Genomic DNA, 13,798 nt, shown 5'->3' with positions numbered 1-13,798 from the left:
GGGACTTGGACACTCCCCAGCTATTTCCCAGGATTGTGCATGTCCAGCTCAGTTTGCAGTTGGTGAATCCCGAGAGAGACCCATCACACTTCAGCAGAAGGTGCAGCTATCAGGAAGAGGCACCTCAGTGCAGGTACTCCCACACCTGTACCTGACACCAACTCCAGCAGAAGCAGGAAAACACAAAACACTGGATTTCTGCAGGCCTAAAACAGTCCAGTGAATATTTTTGTCCACTTTCAAGCAACATAATGGAATGGAGACTCCATGGGATTTTTGTCTTTGAACAAGTTTTCCCAAGCCTGTCTCAACCCCACTGTTGGCAAAGGCTTGCAATGTTAATCCAGAGAAGATCCATGAGCGTGGTAGTTAAGTGAATCACCCCAAAGTGATGAACACCAAAAGAGGAGATGACAGCACCTCAAGCAACTTCAAAGTTGTTTCACAAACACAGGTAGCTGGGGGAAAGAACTACAAATTCCATGTGCTGCAAGCAGGGTCTTCAAATTACATCAGCTTTTACAAAATGCTGGGGCAAGCCTGAGAGGCAGGAGTCTCAGTGGGCTCATTGCTTTTTGCATTGAGACAAACCTGGGCTGATTACAGAGCCGACTCAACTTGGAGCAGGAGGCTGGATCAGAGACCTCCTGTGGTCTCTTCCAGCCCAAATTATTCAATGATTTTATGAAATGCCAGTTTCTGATTAATAGCTGTCTTGCTTTCCTTGCTTAGCTGCCAAGAATTGCCAGTCTCAATACTCCTTGTTCTCTGTGCTACCTGAAAACAATTTCTCTGTGTTTTGATCACACAATGGTTCCTCAAACCCCGCTGCAGTTTCAAGTCCAAATTCACCCACAAGACCAAGTGCAAATGCCACCATGTGAGGTGAGCACTCCACACAAGCATGAAAGTTTCAAATTTAGGCCACGAAAGCCATCTGATCAAGGGCAGAACCAAGACTTTGACCAATGCAGGCAGTTCTAGTTTATCCCAAAGGGAAAAGCCAGCCCCTACTCTACTTAAAGGATGGTTCTCATATATTCATCCTGAGAGATCTCAGCCTAGGGAGATGATGGAAAAACACAGTGCTGAGAGCTAGCCTCTTGGGGTCTGGTGTCCAAGGGAAAAAAGTAATAATGTAGTTTCTTAATGGAAATACTTTTGTGTAAAATGTGTTTTCTACCACTGATTTGTGTACCTGCTCACCTGCAGGGTTGTGCTCTGCTCTTGCTGTCACTAGAAATAAGGAGACCAAGACTAAAGGCAGGGGTATCCCAGATCTTCTCTTACCCAGCTCTTTCAGCCCCAAAATGCTTTGCAGGCAAAAGATCTGGACAGACCTCACACATACAGGATTTTGCCTAAATGTGATAAATCTTATTTTGCAATGAAATGACAAATATCCTGGCTCTGCCCAGAAAACAGAGTAACAGCTGGAATAATAAATCAAACGACAGAAAAGCTCCTCAGGACACTGCTGACAGCCACCCAGCAGCTGATAAAGAGCCCCAAAGGCAAGAAGAAACCAGGACCCTCTCACACCCAGCCACCCCAAGCTCACACAAGGTGCTGCCACCCTTCTCACCTCAGGGCATCAGGCAGTTCTCATGGGGGAGCCCCCACACAAGAGGGTACAGGACAGAGCAAAGCCAGCAGCACAGACACCTGGCCACACCAGGACACCTGCAGCTTTCACCACTGCCACAACCAGAGATGTGGCAGCATCTGAGCACTCCCTCTCCCCATCCTCCTCACCTGGCTCCCTCCTTCAGCCAACCTCATGGGAAGGGGTCCATCCATCTGCCCTGCACTCAAGGCTCCTCTGCTCACACCTGCCCCACCACCCCTCTGCCCCAAGCAGATGCACCCAGCAGCACCAGGCACAGGGAGACCACAAGCACATGCACCCCTGCCCACACCACCTCTTGCCCTGCTCCACCACACAGCACACCCCGAGCCAGCAACTCACGAGACACTGCTTGAATAAGCACATTTTAAAAATAATAATCCCTCAGGACTTAGTCTGCTTTACACAGGAAAGTGGATTAGCCCAGCTACAGTCCACAGGCCAAAGTAAGAAACGTATGGAGTCAGCAAAGTGAAAGATAACAGGAGACCTCAAAAATCTGTAGGTTTGGTTTTGCTCTCAACTGTGCAAGGTTCCTACAAACCCTCCCTCAAATTCAAAGTGGGTTTGGTCACCTGCTAGGGACCCTAGGGACTTACCTGCTTCTGCAGGTCTAATGTTCAGGTACCACTGAGGCCAGCAGAGCAGAGCCCCACTCTGTCCTGCCTGGGCTCTTCCATAGGTGTTGGTCTCCAGACATTAGGCTCCTCCTTTGGGGACTCTCAAGAAACCAGGCAAAAAAAGGTAAAATGCTTAAAATTCCTATGTGAGGCAAAACCCACATTTCTGGCTGCTGAGACCCAGTATCCACCTCAAGGACAACCTCAAAGTGGTTTTGGTCTGGTGGGAGTTGAAGCTGGAAGAAGACAAGGCAATGTGAGAAGTCCAAGGGCATCATAAACATGCCAAACCAAAGGCAATGCTGCCAGCTTTTCTCCCCTTCAACTCCTCATTCCCAAGAAGACATCACCACATTCTCAGTGCTCGCCACCCCTGGGTGGCAATCATCAACTCACCCCAAAACAGAGCCACTCCTGGGTGGCAATCATCAACTCACCCCAAAACAGAGCCACTCCTGGGTGGCAATCATCAACTCACCCCAAAACAGAGCTACTCCAGGGTGGCAATCATCAACTCACCCCAAAACAGAGCCACTCCAAAGCCTGCACCTGCCACAGCTGCCCTCTTGCCATCTGCACAGGGATGCCAACATGCGCTCCCATGGGCCAGCCGTGTCCAAGAGGGACACAGGGAAGGGCAGAGAGCCATGCTTAGCCCCAGCATGGGGGTATACAGGTACCACAGCCAGCAGAGGTGACCCTCAGGAATACCTGTTCTTCCCAGTCACCCCCACACTCAGCACAGCCAGGTATTTTTGCCTACCCCAACCACAGCTGCTCCACCACAACGTGAAATGTGCAAGCTCTGCACCCTTGGGATGCAAGCTGAAATTAATGGGTCAAAACAGCACTGCAGTGTGTAATGCTCCTGCTTGAGGGCTGAAATCCTGGCATTTCTGGACCTTGAGAATACAAGACAGCAGCTCTCTGTCTTAGGGAAACTTCACAGGCATCACACATCCCTCCAAAAACAGACCATATGAGCAGAGCAACCAGTGCTAAGCTGCCTTCCTACCCAGGGGACTCTCTCCAGCTGGCTTAGCACAGGGATTTCAGAGAAGAAACCTGGAAGAAATCATAAGAGTGTGCTGTTGTCCTCAAAGAGAATAGGACTATAACACTATAACAGCAGAGCTCTTCTAGGGGGCACAAGACGGCAGGACCTGTCTTCTGGGCTGCCAGGATGCTCTCACCTTCAGCAGGCAAGGCAACACCTGATCTTCATGCCTGCTGCATCCCTCGTGTTTCAATCACAACTTGATCTTAGCAGCTGCTTTCTCTATCTCAGACATACACAAACACACCCCTAAGCAGCTGTAAAATTAAACTTCAGTTGGATAGGTAGGACCTCTTGTAAAGCACTTGAGACTCAGGGAAGGAGGGAATTTCAAAAATGCAGTCTCGTACTAGAATTTGAATCCATCCTTGGCCTTCTTGTTTTATCAGCTCTTGAGACAGCACTACTAAACATGTATCAGCACTGCTGAAGTGAGAAGCAAAACAAACAGGAAAACAGACACTGGGAGATGCCTGAAGCTGGCTGACGTGATTTCCAATAGCTGGAGAAGTCAGCTGGAGGCTCTCACCTCTCCTCCAGCCTCTCATCTCCTCTCCTTATCCCCGATTTCCACCCTCAGCCAGCACAAACCCCGCCCAGGCCGGTGCCGGGTCCCAGCCGAGCCTGGCAGCCACAACAGCATCTGCGCATCCATCAAACCCCGGGGAGCACGGCGAGGCGGAGGTCAGCCCAAGCAGCATATGGAGCACTGGCGTGGTGAGTACCAGCCTCCCCAGGAGCTGTCTGCCACAGATGGAAAAAGCCCAGGAGCCATCACAACGAAATCTTCTGGCTGGGGGTGACACGTCCTCGCTGTCGGCTTTCCGAGCCGCTGAGCAATACTGGAAAGCTCAGCTCCTCGCCCGGCACTGACTCATTCGCTGCCGCTTCGGTCCCGCAGTTTGCCAGTGGGAGTAGTGGGAGGTGGGGATGAGGTAATTCCCAGTGCATGTGGCTACCGTGGTGGAGGGAGACTAGCCACCCACTCCAGAGGAATGAGCTGGCTGTGCACAGTCTGGATAACCACCAAGCTCCAGGTCCGGTCTGCTAATGCAATCACAGGGATGTTTTAACCTTGACTTTTGGGGAAGATGGGATGTACCACCACAGGACCATCCAGGGTCTTCTCCTTGGAGAAAGGCAGCCTTTATGTGGTCCAAGGGCTTAGTCAATGTGCACTCAGGAATGGAGTTAATGGCAGGGAAACACAAGAAGGTCACCAGGAGCAAGGCTTCAGCTGTGAGATCTCCCAGGCCAAGTGACACAAAGTAGTCCACAGAAAGCATGACAGCTCCCTGGCTGAAATCACCCACAAACCAAGCTGAAGTTCATAGCCCTGCACTAGCCAGAGGCAGACAAAGAGAGCCACCATGGTTCCTCCTGCTCTCATTTCTTGGAACACTGCAATTCCTCTCCATCTGAAACTATTCCACTGGCTGCAATTTCAAAACAAAATCAATCCAGCAAACATTGCTAAGCAACTGGCTGTCAGTGCCACATCCCATCCCATTGAAAGTATTTGCCCTCTCCATGACCTCCTGGCAAGGAGCTTGCTGCTCAGCCCTTGCCAGATTTTGTATATTCAGCTATCGCTGGCAAGTCCAGATGCTTGGCTGAATTAGCAGAGAAAACACCAGGAAACTTTCTGCAACCCTCCTAATGAAAAACACCCCACAGAGAAGCTGCTGTAAGGAGCAGCATTCCCACATCCCAGTCCCTAGGATTAGGATCCAACGCGTGGGTCTCTGGGCATTAACATGGTCTGAAGTTCCATCTCAGCGTGCCACACGTCACACAGGCAAGAAGGCTGGAGAGCCAACACACTGGAAACCTTGTCACAAAGCCGAGCACAACATTTCACCAAGAGGCTGAAGGAGAAGTTGCTTATCAATGGCAAGGAGCTGAAATGATGGATGAGACCCTCTCCAAAGCCTCCTAAACCTTCGCACAGGCTGGGCAGGAGCCTCTTGGCACAGTGGTACCTCCTTAGTGTGGGGTCCTGAAATGCCCCAAAGTCAGCTGGAGTAGAATTGAGGTCCGACTCTCTGGGTTCACTCTAAGCAGCTTAATCCAAGTTCTCCATTGAAACCAAGCCTCTAAACACAGCCTCCAGTAGGACATGCAGCAGGAGCACTGCAGGTGTCCCTTCTCCCACAACAGCCTGGTCCACGCAACACTGCTCTCCCCTTCACAGGAGGGCATCCAGTCAACCCCATGGTGGATTCCCTTAATATGCTCTTGCACAGCCACCAGCAACTTCTCCCTGCTCCGAGAGCAGGCCATGCTTATCCATGCTCTCCCACACATTTCTGCTGCACAGTTCAAGACCAGCTTCCAGGCTGCATGGCAGGACCTGACCATCACCTGCAGCAGCTCCCAGGATACCTGTGCTGTAAGTAAGGATTATTTTTCCAGAGGGGGCTCAGCTCTGCACTTTCCTCTCTCCCTCAACCACCAATCCTAGATCCTTCTCCCTCCTCCATCCTCTCCATCAGCGCCTGCCTCCCCCAGATCTGCCAGCAGCTCCATTTCCTCCGTGGCTACTCTAATGCTTGGCTAATGGTGCATCATCCGCAGCATTCCTCAGGCATATTCAATAAATCAGAATCCAATTACCGGGTTAAGGAAATTGGAAACAAATTAAATTAGCCCCAGCCCCTCCCACGTGCTGTGCCCTCTCTTCCTCCTTAATGAGAACTTTTCTTTCACAGGAGCACTCAGTGCCACATCTGCTTGCCCAGGAACAAGGTGGCTGCCACTGCACACTGAGGGTAGGCAAGGGGCAACCGAGGCAATCTTCCCTTTTAATAGGGCAGATGGTTAATATCCCTGGCATTAATTCTCTCCAGGAATAGCACACGCTCTCTGCTCAGCTATAACAGGCGTCCGTCAGGGCTGACAGCTCCTCTCCGGAGAAAGGAGCATCTGGTCCTTACAACAAAAAGAAGCTAAATAAATAAATAAGCACATGGCTTGCTACAGGGCTGGGGAGCTGGTGCTGTTTCAGCATTTCAGCCTAAGTGCTGCATTTGAACTGGAATAGGGGAAGTTCAGAGCTGGGTGAGATGCCAGGAGTGGAGTCACTCTGATCTGGGAGCAAGGTGCAGCACGGGCAGCAGGGTGCTATGGCTGGGTCCAGCACAGAGCTCCTCCCACCAGAGCAGGACTTCCCCAAAAGGGCTCCCAGGACAAGGCAGTAGAGACAGCTGCTGCCAGCAAGATGGGACATAATGCCAGGCACAGCTCCACGGAAAGAGCTTGCACTGGCTGTGGACTGGTGACTGACAGCAGGGGCCAGGCATACGCTGTGTCCTCAGGTGACAAGGAGGAAAACTGCATTGAGGTCCGGGGCCTTGGGAGCTCTCCCTTCACCACCGGGACATCCTTGCATCACCTCATCCAGCAAACTAACAATTAACCCCACTGACTTTCAGGAGGAAGGGCAGCTCTTCCCTAGTGAGTTTGGAAAGACAACCAGAGGGAGACTACAGCTGAGGCCTCAGCAAGCAAGGGTGCACCAAAACTCCCACCCCACCCTACTCACACTGACAGGGGAGTGCAGCTCCATCTACAAGGCAACTGGTGCTGCAATCCTCCCTGCTTTCCCAAGAGCTCCTCTGGGCACCAAAGGATATTTCTGACCTCAGTGGCACTGGAGCAGCTAGTAACCCAACAAGTTCTTACCCTTCTCTCCTCCTCACTCAGCAATTACCCCTTACTCCCCACTCTTCTCTCTGCAGAGCAATTTCAACACTCAACAGTTATTTTAGCCCACTTACATCACCTCACTGCACCTGCAGAGTAAGAGTTCCCAGCACCCGTGAAGACTTTGCCCAACAGTGAGACTTGCTCTTGCAAACCTATTACTTTTTGGAAGGGAAAATAAAGGCCTTTCTTTTCTTTCCCTATAGTCCCAGAGTAATTTATACAGTTTCAATTAACAGGTTTAAGACTTCCAGACATGCCAAGAAATCAAATAAAGGGAAACACTCAATCCCAGAAATACAACCCAGGCAGACCCAATCCCAAGAGCACCCAGTGGCAGCCCGAAACCACATCCCTGAAAAGGGGAAGGGGACTAGGCCCCCATGCTGTGAAGTTTGGTGAGGAAGAGGAGGAGGCAGGGGGAGGCAGAACCTGTGGTGGCGGGTGTCGCGGACAGCGCGGTCACTGGGGATCCTCTCGCTCTCCCGCTGGTTAAAGGCATGCAGCCGGTACGGGTCCTCGCCGCCCTTCCACCTCCGGGCACTCAGGTACCTCCGCTCTTCAAACTGATCCCAAAGGTCGTCCCAGTCCGCCTCCGATTCCTGCGCGCACAAAGTCAGCCCCGTTAGACACAGCAGAGACTGGAGCACGCCTGACCCCGCTCCAGAGCTCCTCCCAAGCCCCGCTGGAGCTCTGTCAGCCCTGCAACTCGGGCAAGCGCTGCAGGAGCGGCCAACGAGGAGTCCTGTCATAGCAGCCTCTTCGAGCCAGGTCTCATAAGCTCTCGGAGGTCTCTAACACACCCAAGATAGCTCAGCTACCTTTGGAGGCATGCAAATCAGCAGGATGGCTTCTGCTGCAGTGTTGGAAACAACAAAAAGATTTAATAAAAGGCACAATAACAAACTGAGCCAGGTGCTCCTGGTAAAACACCTTACAAAAGCAGTTAGTTTCTTTGTTCACTTCTTTTTCTAGCAAATTGCCCAGGCTGGACTTTTTGGCTTCTGTCCAATTAGCCATCCTTAAGTTTGAGGGGAAGTCCCCTAGGCCTATGAGTTGGCTTTTTCACCTAATCGAGAAGAGAAACTTCTGGGCTTCTTTACTTTTTTGAGGGGACAAAGGATAATTCTGTCACTCTGTCAACAAGAGGCACACTCCTATACAGTCCCATGAGGTCTTCAGGGTTTATTTTTTGTCCTTACATCCCAAAACAATATGTCAAAGAGAGCCTGCCAATTTGAATTAAAATGACTAATATGAACCCAAATTCAGGTCTCTGGTGGATTCCCCTCTCAAGCAGCACAAACATTTTGTAAGGGTTTTAATTTCTCTCCAGGCAAAAAACAATGGTATTTTGCAGCACATGACCCCATTGCCCCCGTAACCTTTCAGGTAGGAAAGGAGTAATCCCACATTTCCACAGCCACAGCCCCAGCAACAGGACCCAGGAAGAAGGGGGCCATCATGCTCCCAGCCCAATTTCAGTCCATCTTTGCCACCACATGTCTCCCACTGAGGACTTCAGCCCCGCCGCAGGGAGAAGAGCAGGGAAGCACGTGCCTGTGTAGTCCCCCCCGCTCCAGAAGGATGGAAGAGCTGCATTTCAGGGTTACCCAGCAGCTTTAACAACCTAGGGGGGTTCAAGCATTTCTTGGTGGCTCGGTGCTGTTGGGGTTGAAGCATCCCTGAGCAGCAGAAGCTGTCGGGGGTTTAAGCATCCTTTGGCAGTGTCTGAGGCAGCCAGCACAAAACAGCGCCGATAAGATCTCATCGCTACAGCAGCACAACCTCTTTGATCTCAGCCTACCTGTAACACTGAGAGATGCAAACATTTACACACATCTCAGCCCTAAGGAAAATTGTGATCTTATCCAATAATTGATCTTTTCTTCTGCTTTTCTTTTTTTCCCCCCTCCTCAGTTCACACCATCTCAAAGCCGATTTTGCCTGCTAATAGCGCAAAATGAAGCTTTTGAAAAGGGCGATTTTTATCCCATAATTGATTTTACTCGCATCTGGCAGTGCATTTTTTGTAGTCACAGGAAGGGGAGGAGGGAGCACTGGCTCCTGCAAGTGAACCACCACAGGAGCAAGCCAGGCACCTCCAGCCAGAAGATGCCCCACATCACCCCGGGTTACGGTGACATGAGCACTCCCAAAGAGCCAACAAATTCCAGGGATGCAGGGGTTTCCAGATACAGGGTTGTATTCATCCTCCACTGGTGTGACCCCACGGCATTCTCAGGACCTCCTCCAGCACCTTCCACAGTGCAAGGAGATCAGAAGAAACCCCTGAGTCACCAGCCACACTGAGAGGAAGTCATTCAGGACGGGAATTAAGTTATTCAAAGCTGGGAGAAAGTTATGAAACCAGTAAGGTCCCTGCAGGAGTTTTACGAGGAGGACGCAGATAACCCAGCCGCGGACTTTTGGGAGGGCCGACGTGCACAGGGTGATAAATGCTGTTTATGTTGGGTTTTTTCTCAGGCATCTTGCAAAACATGATTTAGCACGGCAGTAAAAGATCAGGGAAAAGTGAGGCGATTGCATCGCGGAGCCAGCGACAGCCTGATGTTTATAAGATTTCACGATGACCCCAGGAGGCCTGGCACTGCTGAAACAACCACTCGAGCTGCAGTCCCTAAATTTTAATGCTGTGAAGAAAAATAAAAGTTGGTTTTATCAAACTTAATAAGAAGAGAAATGGCTTTCAAAAGTGGCCACACAGCACTTAAGGCCATAAGGTGTATGTGTGTATATGTTGTTTTGGGTTTTGTGACGTCAGTTACATCCCATAGCCTTGGATCAGGTAGAAGGGGGCAGCTGGGCCCTTCTGATGGCTCAGGTGGAGTCCCTCAAGAAAACTGGAGCTTCTGCACCTGCTACAAGCACAGCAATGCTCTGGTCAGGCAGCAGAAGGAGGGTTTGGCATGTGGCAGGGTCCTGCACAATCTGGGATGGCATTTTCCATCTAACTCCACTAATGTGCTGTTACCAGGGCTGGGGTCCCAGCAGGAAATGGATACGTGGACAAATACCAGCGCCTTACCCCACAGTATTTACCTCTCATCCTGCTCTGGATACACCTTGCATTCCAGGGTTGCATTCCTGGTTCACTCTGTAGTGACTAATTAATACTCCTGTGCAATCTCCACCTGAAAGACACCAGCCCACCTTGATTCACCCAAGTTCTCCTTTTTGGGCTGAGGAAAGCTATCAGTGGGATGGATAATAAATATTGGGTAATTAAACACACATCTGAGATCTACAGTAAGTAGATGCCAGAGATTAAACAGTTATTTTAATCCCTATCTGGTCACAAAACAAGGCCAGGGATTGGGTTCACTTTCTCAGCCAGAGGTAGATACTGGGGGTTGGTCATTTGCTTTTGATCTGCATCACCTGCCCAAATCTTCTGGGTGTTCTTTCCATCCCAAGGCTCCCTAAAAGGGTAACTGAAATTAGAGCAGAATGCTCAGCTCAGACACAGGTGCACACTGACCTCTGCAAAACACAGCTGCTCAAAGCAGGAGAGGAAAACATGAAAAGCTCCCAGCTGTGCAAGCAGCAGGAGGCAGGAGACATCACCAACCTGCACACAGGGACTCGCCTGTTTCTCACCTGCACCTGATCAGAGACAGGGAAGGAGAGTTAAAGCACCAGGAGAAATCCCCTTTGCTTACCCAGGGACAGCACATTGGTTACAGGTTACCAGATAAGGTCTTCATTATAATATTTCCACAATGTATTATCACCTCTTCCTCACACCAGAATTCTGTCTTGGGAGTTATTTAACTGATGTGCAGAAATCTAAATTTAATTTATTATGATCTAACTCACTTTAGAGGCCAAATTACCCTGCACTAGAAAAGGATCGAGTCAATACTCCACTTGCCTTTCTATTTATCTTCTACAGGGCTCATCTCTCCAAGTTTCCTATTAATTTTCTCACACGTACTAGTCATAAATTTTCATTTTTTTTTTCTTGGAATTAGGTAATTTCTCTTTCAACACTGCAGTTTAATGACTGGTATTAATTATAGGAAACATAGTCAACGCTTAAAAGAGTTCGAGAGACTCAATGAGCAGAAGGAAAGAGAAGAAAAATATATCCAAGGAGGGGCTGTCTGCTCTTGGCAAACAAGTGTTGCCTCTTCCAACACCCCACTGGGGAGTCCCCCAGGGGTGGTCAAGGAGAGGGACACCCACAAAAAGACACTGACAAAACTTACTGTGGAGAGAAGCTTCCATCTCACACCAGCACCCAGCCAAGAGCAGGGGTCACCAAGCGCCTTCTCTGCCATTTCAGTAAAGCATCCTCTAAAAATTGACCCACTAAAGGCACCTCCTCCAAAACCACCCATCACCCTCGTTGGCTAAGGGCACACAGCCCAGAGCGGGCACAGAGGCAGCTTTTCACTGTAACTGTACATTAAAGATTAAAAGCCTCTCAGTGCAAAGATGTAATTCGTCATCTGCCTCTTAAATCACAGCTCAGAAACAAAACAAAACAAAAAACCCCAAAGAAACAAAGAAGGGAAAAAAAATAATATTTAAGAAAAAAACAAGCGGTGCTGCGGGGGGAAAATGGGTCATTAGCAGTAAAACTACAATTTCCTGGCAACTGCTAATGCCTTGTTTATGTGGATTTCTGTGAATATGACATTTTAACGGCATAATAATTGTGTGATTACAGTACAGCAGGGATTGCTGGAGCGGGAAGGAGGAACAAGCAGCCCAGCCGGCGGCTGCTGCTGCTGCTGCGGGCCCACGGTGTCCCTCGGCAGGGAAGGGAGGCCAGGCCAGGCTGCACACTGGGCAAAGAAAGGGCAGCTGTGGCAGCACTTTGGCCACCCAGAGGCAGCCCAGTACTGAAAGGGCATGTCAGGTGAAAAGTCTCCCAAGGGGAGCCAGCAGGGACTGGGGACGCTCCCCAGGGCCAGCCTCCACTGCCCAGCAAGACAAGGAGTGGGCAGTGCGAGCCAAAGGGAGGTTCTGATTCACTTTCCTCTTTTGTGGCACTGTTTTAACATAGAGAACTTAAGCCTTTGCTAAAATAAAAGCTGTTTTCCTTTTGGGGCTGCTGAGTTCTGCCTTCAGACCAGAGTGAATAGGACCAGGGCCATGAGCATGCCTATTTTAAATGCAGGGCCACTGACGAGGGGAGAGAATGATGCATATGACTCCATCTTATCAGAAGGCTAATGTATTATCTTCTTATACTATATTATATTAAAGAATACTATACTAAACTATACTAAAGAATACAGAAAAGATACTTACAGAAGGTTAAAAAGATAATAATGAAATCTCGTGACTCTATGAAGAGTCCCAACACAGCCTGGCCCCGACTGGCCAAAGAGTCAAAATAACTCACAGCAGCATCCAATGGAACAATCACCTGTGGGTAAACAATCTCCAAACACATTCCACATGAGCACAACACAGGAGAAGCAAATGAGATAAGAATTGTTTTTCTTTTCTCTGAAGCCTCTTGCTGCCTTTCAGCTTCCCAGGGAAAAAACCCTGGGCGAAGGAATTTGTTTAGAGAATGTGAATGCCACACATGCTTTCAGGAGGCAGCTGAGAAGGTTTTCCAGGGAAACCATTTGGCCACAAAAAGGGTTCTGCTTGTGCAGGTGCAAAGATGACCCCAAAGGAGTCTGGCAGCAGCCAAACATGCCTCTACCTCGATTCCCCTCAAACCCAGCTTTCCCTGGAAAATCTCATCCCTACAAAATACCTGACTCAGCAATTGCCACTGAGCCCATTCCCAGGACTCAGGCATTAAAAAACAGGAGGGGGGGGGGAAATTAAAAATTGCATCAGCCTATCACAAGGTCCAATAAACACGTGAAAGCTCTGGAAAATCAGATGCCATGCAGGACACTGCTGCTGCCCAGTCACGCTCTGTCACTCCTCTGCCAGCGAGGACATCCTTGTGCTCAGCAGGCTCAGGGGCACTGGAGGCAGAGGGCAATCTTTCAGCAAGAACTGCAACCAGGCATTATACAAATGAGATTTAGAAGTCTCACTGAAGCGCAGGGCTCCTGCAAACAGGAGGTTCAATTATAGAGCTGCTGCTGGCCCAGGCACTAATGCCATCTGAAAGGATTATAATACTTCAAACAGGATAGGGCTCATCCCTCCTCGTCCCCCGGTGCCAGCACGTGCACTTAAGAGGGTCAGCAGCATCAGAGGGAAAAGAAGTGGGACAGTGTCAGACTGCCTTTGTCCTCATCCTTGAATAACCCAGATGGAGCACTGAGGTACAGGATCCTTCAGTCAAGTGTTGGTGTAGTTTTCTTGACCCCAGAGCCCAGTGCCTCGGCTTTGCCCTGAACAAGCAGCGCTGTGCATCCCGATGGTCTCAGCCCCAGGATACAAGGGGGAGACAGGCAGCACCACAGCCAGCCTCTGTCCCATCCAAAGAGGATATGGTGGTGCCAAAAGCAGGCTCTGGGTCTTTGGAAAACAGGCTTTGTACTCATCTTGCATCACATCCTCCCATGCATCAGGTACCATTCAGCCACAAATTCACACCAACCCTGGAAGTCACCTCTTTCCTCTTACCCTCCTTCCCCAAACTGCACAATCCCTAAGTCAATCAAGCACTTAAATACAAACTTAAATGACTCCAGGCATTTGTAGGAACCGACAGAAACCCCTGTTTAAATGCTTGAAGTTAAGTACTTGCTTAAGTGCTTCACTGGCTCAGTGCCCTGCTTTGTGCTGACACAAACCACACACTGGGAATGGAGGCAGCTCCAGCCCTGACCATGATCTGCC

The 13,798-nt window shown here is 49.8% G+C and overlaps 1 protein-coding gene across 1 annotated transcript in view; it reads right to left on the bottom strand.

The window, feature by feature from the left end:
- GALNT14 (polypeptide N-acetylgalactosaminyltransferase 14) overlaps positions 1–13,798 on the bottom strand; it is a 95,163-nt gene that overhangs the window by 54,246 nt on the left and 27,119 nt on the right. The window contains exon 2 of the mRNA XM_059840729.1: positions 7,442–7,611. Within this exon, the coding sequence (XP_059696712.1) occupies positions 7,442–7,611 (170 nt within the window). The remainder of the gene's footprint in view (positions 1–7,441; positions 7,612–13,798) is intronic.

Source organism: Haemorhous mexicanus, chromosome 3 (genome assembly GCF_027477595.1).
Source record: "Haemorhous mexicanus isolate bHaeMex1 chromosome 3, bHaeMex1.pri, whole genome shotgun sequence".
Lineage (NCBI taxonomy): Eukaryota > Metazoa > Chordata > Aves > Passeriformes > Fringillidae > Haemorhous > Haemorhous mexicanus.
The sequence above is the reverse complement of the archived record's forward strand: the minus strand, read 5'-3'. Positions and strand labels throughout refer to the sequence as shown.